The following is a 24029-nucleotide window of genomic DNA, read 5'->3' as shown; positions in this document are numbered from 1 at the left end:
CCTTCTGTTCCTCCCATCTGTGCTCCCATTGTCAAAATATGATACAATAATCCAGATGTGAGTAATACGGACATATAAAACGTGCAGCCGTTCCTCGCTCTCCTTGCTCTTGTTTCATAGAGAGCGAGTGAATGAGAGAAAGATGTAGATATCTGGGACAGTTAAACACGTTTAGGGTGTCTGATGAGTTATGAAAAAGAGTTCATAAACCATTCTTCAGTAAGGGACATTTTTGATTACTTGAAATATTGAAAATTAATCTTCTTCATACACTAAAAATGCTGGGTTAAAAATAACCTAAGTTGGGTTGAAAATGGACAAACGCAGCAATCTTTTTTTGTTTTTCAGAGTGACAATACTGCATTTATTTTTAAACGTTTATCACATGTGCTGGAATAAATATCTGATAATGAGATAATGAACTTGATCATCTTTCAAGTGGATTTTGGTATAATGTTTGTAGATGATTGTACATTCTAAAAGAAATACTAATAATTTGCAAAAAATGAAAAGAAATGGGTTGTTTCTGTATTATAATTTTCCAATACTCCCCAGTCATATCATGGCGTGAAATAAAAAACTTTTCTGTTTGATGACATCTGGCAGAGATGTGCTCATCTGTCACTTCTCATCTCCATGATAATAACCAAGTATAAACTCAATTGTTCTCTAAATCTTTGGTGTAATAGCAGGATTGAGAACAACAATCTATGTTGTAAAAACATCACAAATTCTACATGAATGACAAATTAATTTGAATTGTTAGAAAGAAGTAGAATTTTCAAGAATAAAGGAAGTAAAAACTTTGCAAGTACAACTTAATCTACTAACCCTAAACCTAACCAAACAATTCTATAATGAGAGTTAGTTGACATGTAGTTTCAAAGTTGAAAGTGGACTATCGAAATAAAGTGTAACCTAAAAACGTTCCCCTAGTTGCAGAATCACCCACATACAGAGTGTTGGACATGTGACGCTTAAGCTAAAACAAACCAGACAGGTCATTATTATATCCAAAGATCATAAACAGTGTGTCATTATTCTGTACAACTGCCTTTTGGACTCGTGCAGCTTGTGAAGAACATCTATCCATTACGTAATGTGTTATAATCCTTAATGTGTTCAGTATAACTATCAGACTTCTGTTCTTTAATGCATTCATATCAACACGTCTGTTTGATGTGTGTCACGCAGGACATCTGCAAAGCCCTGTGGTGCCATCGGGTCGGAAGAAAATGTGAGACCAAGTTCATGCCAGCCGCCGAGGGCTCTGCCTGCGGTCCAGAGATGGTGAGTCACAATCACGGATGTGTTCAGTGGCATCTCACCTTAAAAGAAGTCAAGTTACACTCGGTCCTTTTAGCTCAAGAGGCACAAAAGAAAAAGCCAAATGGTCTGTTTTGTGTCATTGAAAGAGTTTAATCATTAACATGCTCTCATGGTTATTCAGCCTGTGACATTAACCCTGCGGGGGAGAAAGCATTTTGGGGGGTTTTTGTTGTTCTTTCAGATGGGTTTTTAACAGATGTTTAGTGTCTTAAATGAGTGTTTCTAGGGAGGCCAAGCAGAGAGAGGCTGGTGTAAATGCCAGCGGATTGAATGAGTGAACAATTCATGCTGAGAGTTAGGAAAAACAGAATAAAGTGACAGTGAAGTTCACAAGAGAAGTTGAGGAGCTTCATATGAAAACACACTCTACTAGAAAATGTTCAGTTCAACAGGGGAAACCCTTGTGAAAAAGACTTTACTGTGCACTTTATTGTATTGAATGTACACTTGTAGTGTACTTCTAATTTTAAAGTCGGACAAGTCAGAGTAAACGAAAGTTGCAATAGTCTTTTCTTCCCTATTGTGACGTATATCTGAGTAAACCGGCTTCTGGAATCAGAAAAAAATGTAGGACGATACTTGATTTCGTCCATTTTGCAGTCAGTTGTGGAGGATATTTAGTCCCACCCTCCACTGAGACATACGTCATGAAAGGATAAGATGTCATTTAGAGAGGGAGGGGAGGTTAATCTTTTTGATTAAAGATTATGTGGGCATATGAATTAAAAAAAAAAGGTGTGCAAGCGTAAATTATTTATAAGCACTGCAACAATCTGTAATAGTATGCAAGTGCACTTAAAGAGAGTACACTTTCATGACTATGTTTACTTAAGTACACTTTTAAAAAGTGTTCTTTGTAAAAATTTAAAATTAAAAATGCTTTAAAGAAGTTGTTACATCCACCAATTGGAGTGCCCATTATCTCCACCAGAGGGCACTCCTCCCAACTCCCTTGCTGTCCCATCAAGAACTTCAATTCCCATAATCCTTTGCCTGGACTCATTATTGTTTGATCACTTTCAACTGTGTCTTATTATCTGGTTAAACTCTACCTATATAAGCCCTGTATTTTCACTCATTCTTTGCGAAGTCTTGTAAGTGTTACACTGCGTTTTTGAGTGCTCTCCCTCTGGTTATGTGTGTTTTGACTTTCCTGGATTTCTCTGTTTTTTTTCTGACCTGTTTTTTGACCTGTTGCCTTTTTTACGGATTGTGATTCTGCGTTTAATAATAAAGCTGTGTTTGGATCCTCAACCTTCGTGTCAGAGCAGTTCCTGCCACAAGTACACTTATTTTGATGTGTTGACTAACATACTAAAACATGTTAAGTACTTGATTATAATTTTTATTTTTCTGTAGTTAATATATTTTAAATGTACTAAATTATAACCATCACCAGCGCAGATGATTTAATGTGTATGCAGTTCCAGACTGTTTCACACTGCATCAGCATAGGTGTTTCTATAACTTATTTAGGGTCTGTATGTCATCTCAGCTCATCTCAGATTTCAAGCTAAAGACGTGTGTGTGGTTTTACAGTGGAACTTTTGCTTTTCAAACTACAAAAAAGTGTCAGATACACCAACAACACAAATAGACAGACAGACAGATCGCTGCTGTGTTAGTCAGTGTTAGCTGTTAGATACAGTATTCGTCATTGCTCTCCTCCCTCTCTCGTTGTCCCTTAGGATGCCTTTCCACTGATTCAGGCTCTTCACAGCAGATTGGGTTTAATGAGCTCATGCGGGCCTGGGCTGACCTCCTGGGCCATCTTTTTACTAACTTATGTTACTGAAGCATGTTTGGGGCATTAGGGTAATTACAGGCCTATCCTGAGGTGCAGGAATAAGAGCACTTCTCTTACAAACACACTCTCCTGTTCCAGCGCGTGTCGTCTCTGGCTGATACGGAGGTGAGTGCTGGTGGTCTGAGATGTCTTTCACATGTGTTCCTTGAGGCTCTTGGAGGTGTTTGGTGTGTGATATATTAAACACGACAGTTTAATCTGAGTGAGAGCCAGTGACGGTACGCAGCACTAATGATGACAGTCTCCTTTAGGAATCCTGACAATCTGCTTTCAGGAAATATCAGCTCCATCCCATGAGTTTCAGTTACACAGAGGGTGTGAAGAGCACTGGACTAGGACTATCATTCATTCGGTTGTTAATGTCTCACACAGAGTTGAATTAGATGGAATGGTGCCTGATGGGAATTAAAATTAATCTGTGAAGCTGGGCCATTCAAACAATAATTTACTCACCCTGTTGTTCCAGTTGAACACAAAAGGTGAATTTGCAAAAGAAATCTGTCCGTCAAGCTCAGCAATGAGAAAAATAATAATAATGATAATGCATGACTCACAGTTTACACAATATTTCACATAGGGCAGCCCAATTTTTTTTGGGGGGGGGGGGGGGAATTTCAATTGTGATCTAATTTTTCTGATAAAAATTGTGATTTTAAAATGCAATTAAAATCCAGGTTTGCTGTTTTTGTTTGCAAGGCTGCACAATTTGTCCAAAAATATTGTGATTATATATCTGTCATGATCATGTTTAGTGTCACTGTCTTTAGTTTCATTGTCATTGTCTAAGGTCTCATTTGTTTTCGCAGTCCCTAATTAATCCTCACCTGTTCCCTGTTCTGTTGATTACCTTCCTCTGTGTATTTAAGCCCTCAGTTCCCCCAAATCTATGTCTTGTGTCAAAGGTTATGTTTTTTTGTGTTGTCCTTCTAGTTGTTGGAGTTTAAAATTAAAGTTGTAATTAAAAGTATTGTTCTTTCATCAATCTTGGAATTTAAACTACACAACAAGTTGTGACAGAACACAAGACCCCAAAAAGGATTATGTTTGCCAAACATTTTAACATGGACATGCCTGCTGCTGTTTGCCTCCTCCTGCTGGAGCAGGGAGTTCGCTCCCTAGAGGATCACACAAGGGACTTTCTCAATCAGGCGTGCCACACCCACTACCCTGACCGCTCACTTTGTGTTTTCTATAACACCAGACTTAACGAGTGGAGGCACGCCTGCCTGGAGATGGTCCTTTGAGGGAATGTGCAGAGTATGTGGAGTGGGTGCTGGTGCAGAACAACTCACCGATGACCATCTGCCCTGCAGATGAGGACATCACCAGCCCCACTGTGGGTATAGAGCCCAGCCAGCTCCTCTGAGGGAACTCCAGAGGCTGATTTTATCACAGAGCCCGAGCCAAACTCGGAGTCTGTCGAGGTGTGTGAGCCAGCAGCAAAGACTGTAGTCAAGGGCATTTTGATGGAGTTTATCGGGATGGATTGGAGCCCCGCCCACAATCTCACCGCTGAGGTTAGTGCTTTTAGCTGGGTTGCTGAGGATTTGTTATGTGGTGAGCTGGATGAGGGGAGATCCGTTGGTCCCATACAGGTCCATATCATCTAAGTCATCACTGGATAAGTCCAAGTCAACCAAGTCCTCCAAGTCGTCACTTGTTAAGCCCAGTTCCATGTCTTCGCTGCCCTCGCTGCCCAGTTCCATGCCTTCGCTGCCCAGTTCCAAGTCTCCTTCAGTGCGGATGGTCCCACCCAGCCTCCCACTCCCTCCTCCACTGCCAAAGCCATCATCAGCCTCATCTCCACTGTCTCCCTTCAGCCCCTCAGCTCCTCCAGAAGCTCTGCTAGGCTGCATGGATCCACCAGGAGCATTCCATTCATCCGCACCACCTTGGCAGGTAGATCACGCAGCTCCACCTCAATCCTCCAAGGCCCGGACTCCACCTCGACCCTCCGACCCATGGCTCAGTGCTCTTTCAGCTCTACAGTGGACAGTCATCCCAAAGGCTTTGCCGAACTTCCTTGTCCCTCTATCTCTACCTTGATCCATCATCACTTTGGCTACTGTGCCTCAACTCTCCTCCCCTCTGGCTCCACCATACTCTTCTTTCCCTCCAGTTCCACCATGGTCCTCACTTCCAACATCTCTGCCCCGGTCTGCCAAGCCCACGCCTCTACTTTGGTCACGCCCCCCTGCAGCTTCATCCACTGTCTCAACCTAAGTCAGTCATCTCTCTCTGGTTCTACCGTGGACCTTCAGCATCAGTGTCATGGTTCTGGGTCAAATTCCTGGTCCTATTGTCTCCACCCTGGCTCCTCCCACCTTCATCTTTGCCCTGGTTCCTCTGGTCATCACTGCCATGTCTTCCTCTGCCTGCTTCTCGTCCAGAACCCTCGCCCTCCCTCCCTCCCTCCCTCCCTCCCTCCTCAGACTGGACTGTTCAATAGGGCAAGGACGCACTTTCTGGGGAGGGAGAGTTTCGTCACGATCATGTTTAGTTACACTGTCTTTAGTTTCGTTGTCATTGACATTGCCTGAGATCTCATTTGTTTCCATAGTTCCTAATAAATCCTCGCCTCTTACCTGTTATGTAGATTACCTTCCTCTGTGTATTTAAGCCCTCAGTTCCCTAAGTTCTATGTCTTGAGTTAAAGGTTATGGCTTGTTGAGTTGTCTTTCTAGTTGTTGGCATTTATTAAAAGTATCATTCATTTATCATCACGCATCTTCCTTATGATTTAAACTACATGGAAATTTGTAACAATATCAATATGGCAAGCAAACAATGAATAAATGAATGAAATTATTATTGAATTAAAATAAAATAAAAAATAAAAACTAAATAAAAGCAAAATAAGAAATATTATTATCGTCATATTTCACTGTAAAATAAATATGTTTGGCTGTCTTAATTTCTTCAATTTAAAACTTTAAAGATTCTCTTTTGCTGATAAGCGCTTCTCATTACAAGTATGTGAAGATGGTTGATGTTTGTTTTATTACCAAATGCAGATTAAAGCAGTCAAAAGACACCTAAGTCCAGTGGGATCTAATGTATTTGTAGTCAATTATCAGTCATTAATGACTTTAATTTCAGTCTGTTCCTCACAATACTGTTTAATATACTGTATGCGTCATATGAACCATTTTTATGATAGTTTTATCGTGCTTGTTTTGTCATTTTGAAGATTTATGTTTATGTTGAAATTATATTCTTTAAAAATCACCATTTGTGTTCATACAGGTTTGGAACAACATAAGTATGAGAGAATGATGACAAAATCTTTCTTTTTGGGTGAACTATCCATTTAAATTTAAAGACCGTTATCATTCCGACTGATGTGTGTGTTTCTGTGTTGTTTGCAGTGGTGCCGTCGTGGTCAGTGTGTAAAGCATGGTGATGAAGGTCCTAAGTCAGTGAACGGTCAGTGGTCGTCCTGGTCTGGGTGGTCCAGCTGCTCGAGAACCTGTGAGAGTGGAGTGACCTACAGAGAGAGACACTGCAACAGCCCCAGGTACGTTCAGACCTGCAGTCGAGTCGAGTATCAGCCAATATAGAAAGTGGAGTGAGTCTCCAATAAAGGCTTGTAAAGTTTAAAATTTTTGCATGAATTAATAACATGCACAACAGGATTTGAAGCAAAATAAGACAATGCAGAGAAGGAGCTCTATAATAGTGAGTTCTCTTTTTCTTCTCATAGCAAGCCCAGAACTCTTCAGAAGTACCAGATTTAAATTCACCTGAGCCTTAGATGCAGTGAAACTCAGAAACAGAGTTTCAGCAGAATTGAGACAGTGGGACACATTTGATCCATCTCTTATACTGTAGTTCTACATGATTTTTCATTTCCCACAATCAGGAATATAATAAGCACTGCTGCATGGAAAATTGCTGGCATTGCAAGTGGGTTTGATTTTTGCACTGATAATTGTTCATCTTGTTCGTGATATGTTGCTTTATGCTCTGCTGCACTTTATATACAAAAACTTTCCTCTACAGAAATGTAATTTTAAGCATCAAGAAAACTGATTCCTTGTCAATGTAGAATGACATCTTAATTTATTGGCAATGCATCTCATTACTAAAACAAACAGCCACTTGGCAACCATAAGTGATGAAGTTGCTGTCAGCTCTAATGGTCCCGTCACGTAAATCAGAATGTGTCTCATCCTAGTTCTGTCTCATGATCAGTTTTTTCCCCCAACTTTTCTTCTCTCTCAGGCCGATGTATGGCGGCAGGTTTTGTGAGGGCTCGTCTCGCTCTTATAAACTGTGTAATACTGCTGACTGTCCTCAAAATGCGGTGGAATTCAGAGCTTCTCAGTGTGCTGAGTTCAACAGCAAGCCCTTCCGCGGATGGTACTACAAGTGGAAACCCTACACACGCGTGGACGGTTGGTCTAAACATGTGTTTTTATTGGTTGAAGGGATGTATAAAAGAAATGAGCCGGTGCATTTGACAAAATTCTGGATGAAAACATTATTTATGAAGTTAGACTGAAGTGAAGTATGTTCAGCCTTCACATAATATTCACCCCCTTGACTTTTTCACATTTTGTTTCTGTTACTCCTCCAAATTGTAACACATGGAAAATGTGTCTTCCTTCCACCACACAATAAATTCAACACATTTACGCACTAGAAAGAACATTAATTTCTCTGGAGCAACAGACAATTTCACCCCCCAAAATCATTACTTTCTACATGGTCCTTTAGAAATGATTACAGTCATGCATCTTCTTGCAGGTATGACTGGAATTTCTATTCTTCAGCACAAAGTATCTTGAGATGGAGAAAGTTGGTTCTGGTTCTACCACAGATCTGATGTATTTCAAGCCATTTCATAGTTTATTCATGTGCTTTGGGTCATTGTTGTGCTGAACAGATCTTCACACTTAATGCAGATCTTTGGGCAACTGAACAAGTTCTCATGAAGGGTCTTGCTTTATTTGGCTCCATCCATGTTGTCCTTAATGGCAACAAGCTTTCAGTTCCTCCCCAAAAGCAACCCCGATGCATGGTGCTGCCATCTCTTCCATTCTGTATGACTTTGCCAATTAGGAAACATTGTTGGTTAAACATTTTTATGGTTCTGGAACATTTCTTATCAACAATTCAGATTTTAGATTTAGGATTAGTGTTAGAGTTTAGACTGGGAATGGGGCTTCATATTGACCAGGTATTTCCCTCTGATTTTAAAGTTAATGGTGTGGGATTGGGTTATTATGCTTTTAGGAAGATTCAGAGCTATGTCAGTCTTTCTATAATCATTTCCAGCTGTTTTCCAACTTTATCTCAAAGTTCCTTGGGCTTCATTAGTTGTGAGACTCACAGAGTCAGTGATATTTGGTGTGCTTTCAGACAATTGAACACAGATGAATTTGAAACCAACACAGTTGTACCTGGTTAATGTTTTTTGTGTGATTTCAGAGTTAAATTCCTAGTGTGATTGAATAGTTAGGCAATTGAAACCAAGCATGGTGAAATGATTAAGATAGATATTCTATGTAAATATGCTATAGTTTCACAATGTCACAGAGCCAGAACTAAACCATGGGGGGTGAACACTTTGAACTCACTGCCCACAGATTATCGTTTCATTAGTTGCCTTCAGTGTTTGGATCACTGCATGACTTCAGTCACAGTAAATGTTGGTGAGAGCAGAATTTTCTGAAAAGGAAACTGATGTTGTTAATGCACATGAGATTTACTGAGATCTCAAAGCTTGGACATTTGTGTTCAATGAACTTTGTCTCATATTCCAGTGTGTGTGTGTGTGTGTGTGTGTTTGTGTGTGTGTGTGTTGTTCCAGATCAAGATGTGTGTAAGCTGTACTGCTTCGCTGAAGGTTACGACTTCTTCTTCGCCCTCTCCAGTAAAGTCAGGGATGGGACGCTCTGTACACAGGACGGCACTGATGTCTGCATTGATGGCATTTGTGAGGTAATGTATAATATTCATAATTTTGAATTCGTTACACTGTATAACCTGAGGTCTTTAGTAATTGTCTCTGTGGATATTATAACTAGAGATACTGTCTGGCCTTAGTCTAGTTACTTGTAAGTAACTGAGTAATGTGATTGTAGAGTAACTCTCACACCGTGTCTACACCGGACATGAGCGGCACAATGCAATGCGACAAAAGTCAATAAAACCCATTATATGATGTTTTATTAACAAAGTTCGGGAGGAGCATGTTCAAATGATCTACTCAATCAGCATAAGAGGAGGCCTATAAATACAAACCCGATTCCAAAAAAGTTGGGACACTGTACAAATTGTGAATAAAAAAGGAATGCAATAATATACAAATCTCATAAACTTATATTTTATTCACAATAGAATATAGATAACATATCAAATGTTGAAAGTGAGACATTTTGAAAAGTCATGCCAAATATTGGCTCATTTTAGATTTCATGAGAGCTACACATTCCAAAAAAGTTGGGACAGGTAGTAATAAGAGGCCGGAAAAGTTAAATGTGCATATAAGGAACAGCTGGAGGACCAATTTGCAACTTATTAGGTCAATTGGCAACATGATTGGGTATAAAAAGAGCCTCTCAGAGTGGCAGTGTCTCTCAGAAGTCAAGATGGGCAGAGGATCACCAATTCCCCCAATGCTGCGGTGAAAAATAGTGGAGCAATATCAGAAAGGAGTTTCTCAGAGAAAAATTGCAAAGAGTTTGACGTTATCATCATCTACAGTGCATAATATCATCCAAAGATTCAGAGAATCTGGAACAATCTCTGTCCGTAAGGGTCAAGGCCGGAAAACCCTACTGGATGCCCGTGACCTTCGGGCCCTTAGACGGCACTGCATCACATACAGGAATGCTACTGTAATAGAAATCACAACATGGTCGGTGAACACAATCCACCGTGCCATTCGCCGTTGCCGGCTAAAACTCTATAGGTCAAAAAAGAAGCCATATCTAAACATGATCCAGAAGCGCAGGTGTTTTCTCTGGGCCAAGGCTCATTAAAAATGGACTGTGGCAAAGTGGAAAACTGTTCTGTGGTCAGACGAATCAAAATTCAAAATCAAATGTCATCCGGACTAAAGAGGACAAGGACAACCTAAGTTGTTATCAGCGCTCAGTTCAGAAGCCTGCATCTCTGATGGTATGGGGTTGCATGAGTGCGTGTTGGATGGGCAGCTTACACATCTGGAAAGGCACCATCGATGCTGAAAGGTATATCCAAGTTCTAGAACAACATATGCTCCCATCCAGACGTCGTCTCTTTCAGGGAAGACTTTGCATTTTCCAACATGACAATTCCAGACCACATACTGCATCAATTACAACATCATGACTGCGCTGAAGAAGGGTCCGGGTACTGAAATGGCAAGCCTGCAGCCCAGATCTTTCACCAATAGAAAACATTTGGCGAAAAATAAAGAGGAAGATGCAACAAAGAAGACCTAAGACAGTTGAGCAACTAGAAGCCTGTATTAGACAAGAATGGAACAACATTCCTATTCCTAAACTTGAGCAAATTGTCTCCTCAGTCCCCAGACGTTTGCAGACTGTTATAAAAAGAAGAGGGGATGCCACACAGTGGTAAACATGGCCTTGTCCCAACTTTTTTGAGATTTGCTGATGCCATCCATTTGTCGCAAATGGATTTGTAACGGTCGCTTTTCTGAGTCCAGTGTAGACAGCTTCTATCTGTTGCGGCTCGGAATGATGATATGCGTCAACGGTTGCATCCGGTGTGGACACGGTGTCAGCTGTGTTGAATGCAAAACATTCTTCACTCAGGGTTGTTCTATTCTATATCCAGTGGTTTGTTCTGAGTTGTGATACATGGATACTAATGGGCTACTGACACAGTTTGTGTTTTATCATCAAAGCCAGAGCTTTTCAAGAGGGATCATCTGTAGTGAATTCTCACTGTGCTTGGTTTTATGTTTTCTTCTGCTGTGGAATTCCCTGTTGAGGCAGAGTGACCTTATGCATTTCAGTTTCTGGAGAGTCTCTCCTTCAGAACGCACATCAGTTTCGTATTGCGTGTTTGGATGTTTGCAGTGAGAGAGCCAACTACAATTCTGTTCCATTAAATTTGACTTCAGTGTCTGCATTTCACTGACAACATTTCAGATCTGCTGTTATATTAAAAGAGAAATTATGGTAGTATGAAATAGTGACATTGCAGTGGACCAGAACAATTATAGTTCAGTGAATTTAGTTTAAATAAGCAGTAATGATGAATTATCTGAGTCATTTGTCATGTTGTGTTTTAGATTATACATGAGTCGATGACATAAGTAGTTTGCACTGAAAACATTACAGAAAGAATACTGTACATGAGCATACTAGGCAGAACTTGATCTTTGTGTATTTCATACATGTTGAACTCATCACCCTTTTATGTTTCTGTATATTATCTTTGCAGATTGGACCATTTTGTAGGGTACAATGGTTTCAAATGCACACTTTAAGAAAAATGTGCTTTTCACTACTCCCATAGTGTATGATTGCAGAAAGAAATATGTATGTTTTTATTGAACATTGATGCAGCAACAGATTTTGTGTGAAAACAAATCATAAAAGTGGTTTGTTTTGTTTAAAAATCTTATAAACATATGAGGTGGCAAAGTTTATCAGCATGGGCAAAAAGCACAGAGTATTTTATACAAATGCTGTACTTAAAGGTGCCCTAGAACCAGTTTTTACAAGATGTAATATAAAGGCCTGTACACACCGGGACGAATATCGCACGCGTTTATCGTCAGCGGTTTTTTAGAGACGTTTTTTTGTGTTCACACCCAACGATTTTCACCGGCGATGCGCCGAGTGAAAGTGCAAATTGACTCCCTGACAGTATGTGGCGCTTGTGCTTAACGATAGTGCAAATAAACATATGATATTAATAAAGTTAAAGAAGATTAATATATAAAATGGCATTCATACATATAGTGCAAGTGAACGGTAGTGTAAATAAACATGTTTATGAAACAGACATTCTTAACTATATTTCTTGAATGTAAAAGGGAAAAAAAAGTAAAAATACAGAAATAATACACATCTGTGGCAGAGCACCCATAGTGTGCGTCTCAATCAGCTCTCTACTTCACTAGTCAGGGCACTGATCAGGGATTCGGCCACATTCATTTACATGGTATACTGATACACGACCTAGGAAGCTAGGGAACTGTTTGAGACGCAGGGATAGTTTGTAGGGGTCTTCCTCGTCTACTTACTTTCTCTCCGTCGTCTTGTGTGCTCGGCAAGACCGTTTTGTGCTTGAGCGCCACCAAGTCGTGTTTTACTGTAACTTCAGCAGCTCCAGGCACGTGAACAAAAGCGCCAATCTCATTGGTCAGCCAGTTTTTAACGCGGCGTGTCAAACCAAAAATACGAACCCGAGGCATTTTTTAAAAAATGACGCTTTTACGCCTCACGTTTTTCGCGTCGGTATGCACACTCTCATTGGCGGCCGTTGTTTAGTCACGAGGCGTTAAACGTCGGCGAAAATTGCGTGCGATATTCGTCCCGGTGTGAACAGGCCTTAAGTCTAAGGTGTCCCCTGAATGTGTCTGTGAAGTTTCAGCTCAAAATACCCCATAGATTTTTTTAAATTAATTTTTTTAACTGCCTATTTTGGGGCATCATTAACTATGCACCGATTCAGCGCATAGCCCCTTTAAATCGCGCGCTCCCTGCCGTACGTAACAGTCGGTGTTATGTTGAGATTCGCCTGTTCTTCGGATGTCTTTTAAACAAATGAGATTTACATAGGAAGGAGGAAGCAATGAAGTTTAAAACTCAATGTATGTCTTTTCCATGTACTGAACTCCTGTTATTCAACTATGCCACGGTAAATTCAATTTTTGATTCTTGGGCACCTTTAAGCAAACGTAATATGCTTTGAATAATACCTAAGTTAATACTTGTTCAAAACAATCTCTTTAGCAAAATTTGTACTATTATAAAATTAATAAAATTATTTATTTTTGTTTGATAAATATAGTCAATAAAATGTTCATTTTAAAAATACAGAAACAAAATTATTTAAAAACAAAGATTCTGAAAGTATTGAAGGATAATATTGTATTAATTTATATAGGATATTAATTTAATATAGCAGTAGTAACAACAAATAGTATATTTTATGATATGATCAATATCATATTTTTAAATATGATGATTTAATTAAATATGGTGATTTATCTCTAAGGTGGACACCCTACTTAATATATGATATTTACCATCTGAATCTAACCGTGTCATATCAACAAATGGAAAAGTCAGCACTTTGCAACTTTGTTGCAGTAGGGGCACATTTTACCCCAAATACCATACTTTTACATATTCATTCGTTATTGAAAATAAGTTGCTTTACTTACCTTGAACAAAACTGAAAAACATTAACAAAGACCTTTGTCTCAAGATATAATCAATCATTTTATTGATTCTTGTTTGTTACATAATTCTACAACATTTTAAAATAACATTAAATATTAGATCAAATTAGCCCAGAATCAACTTTGCGTTGCTAAATTTTTGTGCCATCTAGTGGTTTAAAAGAGAATAAAGTCAAATGCGCCTTTTACTCCGTGCACCTTTAAGCCCAAAGCATACTTTGCATTTTACGCGTACATAAGTGTCAATTTCGTCATCTGAAGAGTATGCACGCATGCACGTGTGCACGAATTTTTGCACGAAGTCACAGATCCGCATTTATTTATTTTTTTGCAGTATTTACGTGGGTTGTAAGTCGTGGTGAGAGATTGCTCAAAATTGCATGCGATGAACGCCCCTGTACGTATAGTCAAAAGAAGTATATTTTGCAAGGCTGTGCGTTCGACTGTGCACATATGCTCATGTATGCGTTCAAAAAAATGAAGTATACTTTGAACTTTAGCCCTGTTGTACCCTAACTCTTTATTAATACAACATGTTTACATCTGAGCAAGTGTCTGATAAACCTGTATTTACCTGATGGTCGCAGGCACAGAGGTGCAGGTCTTTTCTCACCTACTGTGCAGTCATTAAACAGTGCAGTCACAGATAATTATTTTAAGTTTGACTTGATTTGGACATGACAGAAACGGCTGATATCTGAGTTGGGTCTCAAAGCTGTACTAGTAATATTGTCACACCTTCATCATTTAAATCGGTTGTTATTTTTTTACAGTGAAGCTGGCTAACGATGCTTTTGGGACTATGTGGTCATCATCACACTGACAGTGTAAACAGCCGATTACATTGTCATGGATGCACTTCCTCCTCTCCCATGACTTTCCCCTTGATTACACTAAAATATTGTAACTGTAACTGTATTTCTTCTTTGCTAGAGGTCATGATTTGTGTTTTCCAGAGGGTGGGCTGTGACAGGGTGCTTGGATCCAATGCGGTGCTGGATTTGTGTGGCGTCTGCAAGGGCGACAATTCCACCTGCAAGATCTACAAAGGACAATACACCAAACAACATTATATGAGCCGTATGTGTCTTTATTCTCTGAACGCATGTACAATCTATGTCTGTATGAACAGCGTTCTTACTAGGGATGGGAAAACTAACGTCAATTTATGTGTTTAATTTAAATAATTCCCGGCCAAAGTATATGTAACAAAGGGGCCATGGCCTGGTTAAGTGTGTTGTGTGTTGAAACAAGCATGAAAAGCTTTTCAAAAAGGGTATAATAGGTCCCCTTTAAAATACTGCAATTATTTATTTTTCTGCTTTTTCCCTTCCTAAAGTAGTTACAGAATGTGCTCCTAAAGTATGCTAATGTCTTTTAAATGGCATATAACAACAGTCTGATAATTTGCAGTTTAGGCCTTTCAGTTATACTGTAATGTTGATTGGCTATAATTACTTTATCCCTATAAACCGAACCACTATACATTTCCTAAAAAATATTCAAAATATAAAATATTTGCTTATATTTAAACATTTCTATTTAAATACTGTTAGGTGCAGTTAATAATTTTTATTATTTTTTTATCAGTCAACAACCCTAATTCTAAACAAGATGTTGTGACTCATAAGGAAATTACCTGTGAAATTGTGTGTGTCATTCGAAATATAACAACAAGTAAACCAATTGTTATAACCTAATATAATGTTTATGATTCTGTCTCTTGTGTAGAGTACTACCGTGTGGTGACCATACCGGCTGGAGCGCGCAGTATCCGTGTGACGGAGCTCAACTCCTCCAGCTCTTATCTGGCACTGAGGAACCTGCAGAGGAAGTATTACCTGAATGGACGCTGGACAGTGGACTGGCCTGGACAACACTCCATTGCTGGGGCTGTGTTCGACTACAAGAGACCCTACAACCGTCCAGAGAGCCTCACCTCCAGCGGACCCACTAATGAGACGCTGGTGGTTGAGGTAGTAGTTGCCTAACTTTTTTTATCTTCCATAATTGTATAACTGGCCAAGTACATTCTTAAGATAGCAACACATTTTTCTATTTATTCAGTTTTATTGTGCTCTGTAATAAGTCTGCTTCATTGGCACTCGCCGTGTCTAATGAGAGCACTGGGCTGATGTGTTATACTGCTGCTTGCCAAAGTCTGTGTTATAGTGTAAAGCGTGCTAAATCTCATCTACACTGAAATGTATAGCATAGGTTCACTGTATATTTAGTCTTGATGTAAACATGAGTGCTGAATCTTGCTTGACACAAATAAGTGCTATAGCAAATAACATACTTGAAAAGAAAACCTTAAGAAGTTTTGCTGCCAAATCAAAGTCAAAATATCAGAGAATTTGACCTTTTTATACTTTTGAATACTTCTTTGCAAACTTTTAGTCATAATGTTGTTGACTTGCACAGCTCCCAGGTGCAAGAATTCAAAGAATAATGCAGAAATGGAAAATCTGAAAAACCTGGATGATCACGAACATAGTTTTTAGGCCAAACAGAGGTGAAAAACTAAAAGAAACTTAATTTCGGCCAACCCCCCAAAACAAAATGTTATCACATACAGGTAAGAAAACTGTGTGTTCAACTTGAAGCTGCGCTGTGCAGGCCATTCGGTGTATAGTCTCGTGTAGCCAGACCTTCAGACTGACGGCAGAAGGTCTGGAATCTATCGCAGCTTTTATTGGCCAAGGACCGCCCAAGAGGACATTTGACTGACATGTAATGCAACCAATCACAGTTCGTTTTGTTCCGCGTCATGTGTAGGGGCATTAAAATGTAAAGTCGATGTCCCTACAATAACAGACCGGCCTGCATCTAATAAATTAGTCATTCAATAATATTGTGCAAATTTACTGCAACAATGGAGCCGCAAAGTTTAGTTGTTTAGTTGATCCTGGTAAGCATTCATTGTCACAGTTGTAAACATGACACCGTTCTTCTTCCACAAGGGGGTTTGAACTTACGGCATTTGTTTCCAGGCTGACCATTAAAGAACGCGACACACGTCTCCCAGACATCCTGTAGAACAGATGACGATTTTGAAAATCCTGAAGTGTTTCCAGTGAAGTGTGCCATATGCAGCAGATGTTCAGCCGACAGTCATTGGGTGTGATGTCTGAGGCAGAGACTATTCGGTGTATGACATCAAAGTACCGCGAGAGCGATTAGAGATCAGACAACTTTGTATGCTTTCGAATCGTTCTCGTGGTACCTTGATGTCATACACAGATCAGTCTGCCCAGCGCCTCTTCAAGTCAGACACACCTATAGTGTTCCATTTTTACCTTAATGCTTTTTAAAGACTAGACAAAGTACAATATAATTTTCAGTGATAAATGTTTTGTTAATAACCCTCTGTCGATCTGACTGTTCGTGGATGTGGATACAAAAATGCGGAAGTATAATCTGTAGCTTTCATGAAAGCCCTCGAGCTGTCACAAGTTTTGCTGGCAAATAAACATAAATCTCTCGGTCCAGGTAACATGGAGAATGAGTAAACATTGTTCATTTACATGTACTACCAACATTGTAACAATACAAAGTGGGTTGAAAAACACTTTAAACATGTTTTTTTTTTTTTCTCAAAACCATATGAAACCAACATAAACTACCAACATGAAACAGTACATTTCTAAGCTTATGTGTTTTAACTTCAAATTTTAAAAGATCTTTTCTTTTCTTTATTTTGTGGACTTTTATACGTACATTAACTGGCTCTTATATCATGCAGACAAATTATGTACAAAATGGAATTATGGTTAAAAATGACCTGCATTTAACACATTTGAATGTGAAATGTTCTGATAGCAGGAGACATTGTTCAGCATGTGGGAGGTGTTCTGTCGTAAAACAAAGGAGTTAGTGTACTCATTTTCCTCAAGAAATTAAAAAAGAATGTTTGTGTGATTTCCTATGGTGTTCATTAGGTCTTGTATGTTTCTCCTTGCACAGGTTCTCATGCAGGGCTGGAACCCAGGCATTCAGTGGGAGTACACACTGACCAAAGACCATACAGAGAGACGGAGCCAGCCGAAACACAACTACACGTGGGCCATCATTCGCTCGCAGTGCTCAGCCACCTGTGCAGGAGGTACTGCATCCATCTGAACAGAACGTGCTGCTAGTAGATGCTAATGATGTTTAGGCCAGACCTTATACTGCAGTCAAATGCTAATCTGTGAAACACTTAAACACTTTTATTCTGATCTAGATCAAGATCATGATGATGCCCTGATTATTGCAATACACCTAAAATCATTCATATGCACTGATTATATTTACACGTTTTCATTATAAAATGAATATGCACAGAAAACAAATCTAACTTGAATCTTTATATTTATTGACTCATGAGGAATTACATTTACATTTATGCATTTGGCAGATTTAGCTTGCATTGCATTCAAGGTAGTTCATTTTATAGGTTCATGCATTCCCTGAAAATCAAACCAGTGACCTGGGCGTTGCAAGCGTCTGCTCTACTTTTTTAAATCATTATTCATTGAAAATCGAGACATCTCTCGTAGCTCTACTTGGCACATGATTCATGCCAGAAGGAGCAATATCAGATTTGTCAATTTGAATCAGACCTTTTCAATGAATCAGAATCAGATTCACAGTTCACATCAGTGATTTTTTTTCATTAATCAGACATTTTATAATGAATACATTTCAGCCTGTAATCCTTTTTGAAAAATTATTGTTTAATGTGCATTTGTAGTGTACTTCAAATCTTAAAAGTATATATATAAAAAAAAAAAAAAACTGTACTTGCAGATATAATAATGTACTTAAAGGATTAGTTCACTTTTAAATAAACTTTTGCTGATAATTTACTCACCCCCATGTCATTCAAGATGTCCATGTCTTTCTTTCTTCAGTCGAAAAGAAATTAAGGTTTTTATGAAAACATTCCAGGATTTTTCTCCATATAGTGGACTTCAATGGGCACCAAACGGTTCAAGGTCCAAATGACAGTTTCAGTGCAGCTTCAAAGGGGTTTTAACCGATACCAGACGATAAATAAGGGTCTTATCTAGCGAAACGATTGGTCATTTAAAAAAAAACAATAAAAAAGTTTAAGTTTTATAAGCACAAATGCTCGCCTTGCTCTGTTCTGCGATTTTCGTTCGTGATGTCATACGCAATTACGTTGAAAAGGTTGCGCTTGTTCATTGTCTGGTATCGTTTAAAGCCCTTTGAAGCTGCACTGAAACTGTCATTTGGACCTTGAACCGTTTGGTGCCCATTGAAGTCCATTATATGGAGAAAAATCCAGTAATATTGTCATCAAAAACCTTAATTTCTTTTCGACTGAAGAAAGAAAGACATGGACATCTTGGATGACATGGGGGTGTGTAAATTATCAGCAAAAGTTTATTTAAAAGTGAACTAATCCTTTAATATAATGATAGTATCATTAAATAAAATGCCACTTATGTGTACTTAAAGGGACTATCACGCTAACACACAAAATATGAGTATACAAGTTACGCAGAAAGTGTAAACTGGCATCGTGTCAATTACACTTTTTCTGTAAGTTGAATAGGGAGGGTACATGACGTAGTGTAAGATTTGTGAACTGCAAGAGATTTATACTTTCTGCTTACATTGAAACCGGAAGGTGGTCTGATGGAATCTTGATATTTGGCTTCATAACTTGTATAAATATGGACATTTTTTTACATAAACGCATCGCTTTGCTTTAGAAGGTCTTTAATAATATACACTTAGAATGGCATGAGGGTGAGTAGAGCTTGGGCTAATTTTCATTTAAAAGTGAACTAATCCTTTAAGAGTGCATATTCTGACCCACTGGCAAATGATTATTATTAAAACAATGTTTTAAAATGTACTTTAAAGTAAAACTCTTAATTTAATATTATTATAAAGAGCAATTACCGTACCATACATAACCATTACAGTATGCTACAGTGTACTTCTTTTTAAGGAGTCCTGCAAAACCTATTACACTTTTTCATTAATTACATATGTAAATGCATTCATAATCAGTCCAAATGATCTGTGTGAAACCTACTGTAATAGCATTATTGAACACTGTTGCTCAGTCTTTTCTCAAGCGTAACTCTATAGTTTGCATTATTAGTGCTTACATGGGCTGTACCCTCTTGCTCTTCCACACCAGACCTGACATTAGCCTCTGTGATAGTGTGTAAAGAGCCTGAGCTGAGGGCAGCTGAAAGGTCAATACCTGCTTTAGGACGTCCTTTAACCCAGAGGTCAAACTCCCTCCGGACAACCTCCGGAAAGCTGTGTCTTCAGCTCAAATACATTAAACTTTCGTTAAGTTCATGATGTCACAGGACAAGGTTTTATGAGCAGTATGTTCATATCAGATGTGGATTCATGTTATAAATTCATGTATAAATCTTGTGTTAGCACAGATTTTCACCTGGTAAAAACTACATTTACGTGATAAATTGACTTATGTTGTTTGTGTTGGTTCCTCAGGTCAGATGGTCACTAAATCATCCTGCTACAAGGATCTAAGAGTTCAGGTGAACACGTCTTACTGTAACTCTCGAACTCGGCCATCCACCGGTGTGGTGTCCTGTAACACGCAGCCCTGCCCCGCAAGGTAAATTCACCACTGATCTCCTCTTGTCTGTTTACACACTGAGGGCTGTGATTTGGAGCTGTTTCTAGAGAAAGGAACCAGTTAGGGCCCGAGCACCGATGGTGTGAGGACCCTATTGTAATTGCTCAGCCAGTTATTCTTCTTCTCCAAAATGACTCGCATTTTTCAGGGCCTAAACGTTCTCAAAAACTCATTAAACTTTGCACACGCATCAGAAGTGGTGAAAATTTACATCTGATATGGGTTTCAGAATTAGGTGTGGCAAAATGGCTTGATAGCGCCATCTACAAAATTTGAATACAGTTATGAAATTCAGTAGACAGATGTAACAGCCCAATACCTACAAAAAAGCCCCTGGATGCAAAGTCTGTAAACCCAACAGGAAATGAGATATTTTGAATTTTCTATGCAAAATTTGTGCAGTTTTTGCCATTTCCAGACGTTGTACTTTAATGAACTCCTCCTAGAGCTTTAATCAGATCAACATCATATTTGGTCAGTCTAATCTAAAGGCCTTTGCGATGTTGTATTGCGAAGATCTAGAGTTTTCACTGAAGGGTGTGTCCATGGTGGCCTGACAAAATTTGATGTTTCGCCATGAAACAGGAAGTTGCTGTAAAAGTCCTGGTCCTAAAGACATCTATATGACAATATTCAGTTAGTCGTAGCACCACCTGCTGGTAACAGGAAATGGCATGCTTTACACTGTAATTCACTCCCAGTAACATATTTCATTATGCCACGAAGTACCAAACATGCTAGAAACATGTTAAATCATGCAACACTTGGCTAAGTGCTAATGTTTGCGATTAACGCCACAAAACAGGAAGTTGTTGTAACTCAGTCATACGATGTCCGATCCAATCGCCAAAAACAACCAGGGCGACGTAAAAGTGCATTACCAATGCCGACAGATGAAAGGATTCAATGGAATCAATTCAATGGAAAGGATTCCGGAAGAGAAGACAATGCTGAATAAAGTCATATTTTTTGTTATTTTTGGACCAAAATGTATTTTCGATGCTTCAACAAATTCTAACTAACCCTCTGATGTCACATGGACTACTTTGATGATGTTTTTATTACCTTTCTGGACATGGACAGTATACCGTACATACACTTTCAATGGAGGGACAGAAAGCTCTCGGACTAAATCTAAAATATCTTAAACTGTGTTCCGAAGATGAACGGAGGTCTTACGGGTTTGGAATAACATGAGGGTGAGTCATTAATGACATAATTTTCATTTTTGGGTGAACTAACCCTTTAAGAACATTTAAGTGTACTCAACTGTGCTCTTAAGATTATCTTAAGTAGTATTAAAGAAGAATTTTTAGTATATTAAGTACAAAATTAGTGTGCGAAAATAGAGCACTTTAAGTACATTATAGAAGTGTACTTTTTTTCACCTGGGTCTACATCAACTCGTGAGCTTTAAGTATGTTTTACACATACGCAGTAAGTTGATTTAAGCGTTTTCAGTGTGGATGAGCAACTTTTGGAAAACGCTCAAACACTAGTGTGGATGAGGAGCAGTTTGTAGGCATAGCCTATGAATGTTCAAAGAACATCATGTTTGAAGAATGATAAAATGGAATGTTCCCTTAACATTCACATAACCAAGAAAAAACGTTTCTACATTTAAAATTCTCGGAACATTCAGAAATAACGTTTTGATAACTTAATGGTAACATAAGGATGTTTGCTCTGACTTTCACACCACAAATGATGATTTCCACAAGGTTATGATTGGTTGCATGTATTTGACACAAGACACAGATGTTGTCTGGTCTCATGTCATTGCAGCAGATCTCAGAGCAGAGTGTGTGCGAATTTAAACTTCACTGCTTATGATTCCTTGTGTCCCTCATCAGATATTTTAGTAGCGTCTCTATGGCAGTGTCATGCAGAGCAAGTTTTTGTCTCGCATGTCGAGCCGATCCACCTGTACTCCAGGGCGAAGTGATCCACTGTCTCTCACAAGTAAGTCCCAATAATGTCAGAAGGTTTGGAAAGGTATAGATACAGAATGACTCTCACACATGTCTGCCAGAACTGCCTCCAGTTCACAGAGCTGATTACAGCAGAGGCATCTTTACAGTTTAGCTTCACTTCCACATGAGTTTTCTGAGAGACAGTTAACAACTGAGAGCTGCTCTTAAAGTATTAAAGTGTCTGATACTCCCGTAAAACCTGCATGATCCTGAGCTGAATTTTCCCTAAGTCTAGCTGTTTTCTTTGGCAGTGAGATCCAGTTCTTACTCCCCCGTCTCTTATACTCGCTCAGTTTCTCTCCCATTCTCCCGTATCTTCAGTGTAAGAGGCAGATCGCGTACTATAATCCAGCTAAGCATCTACAGCTGCTTATACTGATGAGAAAACACTGGGTTGCTTCTCCCGTTTATTCCATCTTTTGACCTGTGCATCTGTAAATTTAAAGTAATAATAATAATACATTATATTAATTCAGCATTTAATATATATAAACAAGGATATATAAATTCACATTAGATTATACTAAGGAAAAATATACAGTATAATTAATGTAGATACACTACCAAAAGTAAGTTAGTAAGATTTTTACATTCTCTTCTGCTCAGCAAGGCTGAATTTCTTGATCAAAAATACAGTAAAAACAGTAATATTTTATTTGTTTTCCTACATGAATGTATTTTAAATGTATACTTTATTCCTGTGATGCAAAGCTTAATTTTCAATCTTCATTACATTACTTGTATCAATATTTGCTTTCGATTTGATGATAATTCAAAGATATAGAATTATTATGGATGACAAAAGTACTGAATAGACAGATACTTGATCAAAAGTTAACATGAAAAGTTGTCTTGAGATACCTTTAAAGGAGCTTGTCTGATTTCCATTGGTAAAAAGTTCCAGCTTTTGCAGTAATAAAGGGCGAAAGCATTAGTTCACTTTCAAATGAAAATTAGCCCAAGCTTTACTCGCCCTCAAGCCATCCTAGGTGTATATGACTTTCTTCTTTCTTATGAACATAATCTGAGAAATATTAATAAATATTCTGACGCATCCGAGCTTTATAATGGCAGTCAACAGGGTTCACCAGTATAAGCTGAAAAAAGTATCTCCTTCCACATCCATCCATCATAAACATACTCCACACGGCTCCGGGGAGTTAAAAAAGACCTTCTGAAGCAAAGCAATGCGTTTGTGTAAAAAAAAAATAAAAATCATAATTAAACAAGTTATGAAGTAAAATATCTAGCTACCGCCAGACCGCCTTCCGTATTCAAGTTACGAAGAAAGTGTAAACTGGCGTCGCATCAGTTACACTTTTTCCGTAAGTTGAATAGGAAAGGCGTAGGATGTAGCGTAAGCTTTTTGAACTGTGAGAGTTTTACACTTTCTTCGTACATTGAATATGGAAGGTGGTCATGACTTGTTTAAATATGGACATTTATTTTAAACAAACGCATCGCTTCACTTCAGAAGGCCTTTATTAAACCTTCATTATTTTTAAACCTTCATTAACAATAATAACTAGCTTCTGGCAGACGGCTGTATGCATCGTTTTGCGGCAGAAGAGTGAACTCTGACCCGATGCACAACGTATTGACGAACGCAGAAGTTCAGAGTAGAGAGCAAAACAAAACACTGGTTATGAATTAGAAGTCTAAAACAATAATTTTTAAAGAAAAATGTCAGAGGATTTCAGTGTAAGAGAACTTGAGTTTGTTGCCCAGCCCTGTTTGTTTGAACAGCGAGAGGTGTCTAAGCTTACGCTACTCCTACATCCTGCGTCATTCGTTCCGCCGGAATATAGATATTTTTCTTACAAAAATGTATTGCTTCACTTCATAAGGCCTCTATTAACCTCCTGGAGCCGTATGGATTACTTTTTTTATGGATGGATGCATTATTTTTTA

The 24029-nt window shown here is 38.6% G+C and overlaps 1 protein-coding gene across 1 annotated transcript in view; it reads left to right on the top strand.

The window, feature by feature from the left end:
• Positions 1–24029, top strand: part of LOC137030191 (A disintegrin and metalloproteinase with thrombospondin motifs 16) — a 100376-nt gene that overhangs the window by 54577 nt on the left and 21770 nt on the right. The window contains exons 11-18 of the mRNA XM_067400378.1: positions 1195–1290; positions 6505–6653; positions 7361–7533; positions 8952–9082; positions 14468–14591; positions 15243–15487; positions 17478–17616; positions 19998–20124. Coding sequence (XP_067256479.1) covers positions 1195–1290; positions 6505–6653; positions 7361–7533; positions 8952–9082; positions 14468–14591; positions 15243–15487; positions 17478–17616; positions 19998–20124 — 1184 coding nt within the window. The remainder of the gene's footprint in view (positions 1–1194; positions 1291–6504; positions 6654–7360; positions 7534–8951; positions 9083–14467; positions 14592–15242; positions 15488–17477; positions 17617–19997; positions 20125–24029) is intronic.

Source organism: Chanodichthys erythropterus, chromosome 2, assembly GCF_024489055.1.
Source record: "Chanodichthys erythropterus isolate Z2021 chromosome 2, ASM2448905v1, whole genome shotgun sequence".
NCBI classification, from domain to species: domain Eukaryota; kingdom Metazoa; phylum Chordata; class Actinopteri; order Cypriniformes; family Xenocyprididae; genus Chanodichthys; species Chanodichthys erythropterus.
Note: the sequence above shows the minus strand (reverse complement) of the source record. Positions and strands in the feature narration are given on the sequence as shown.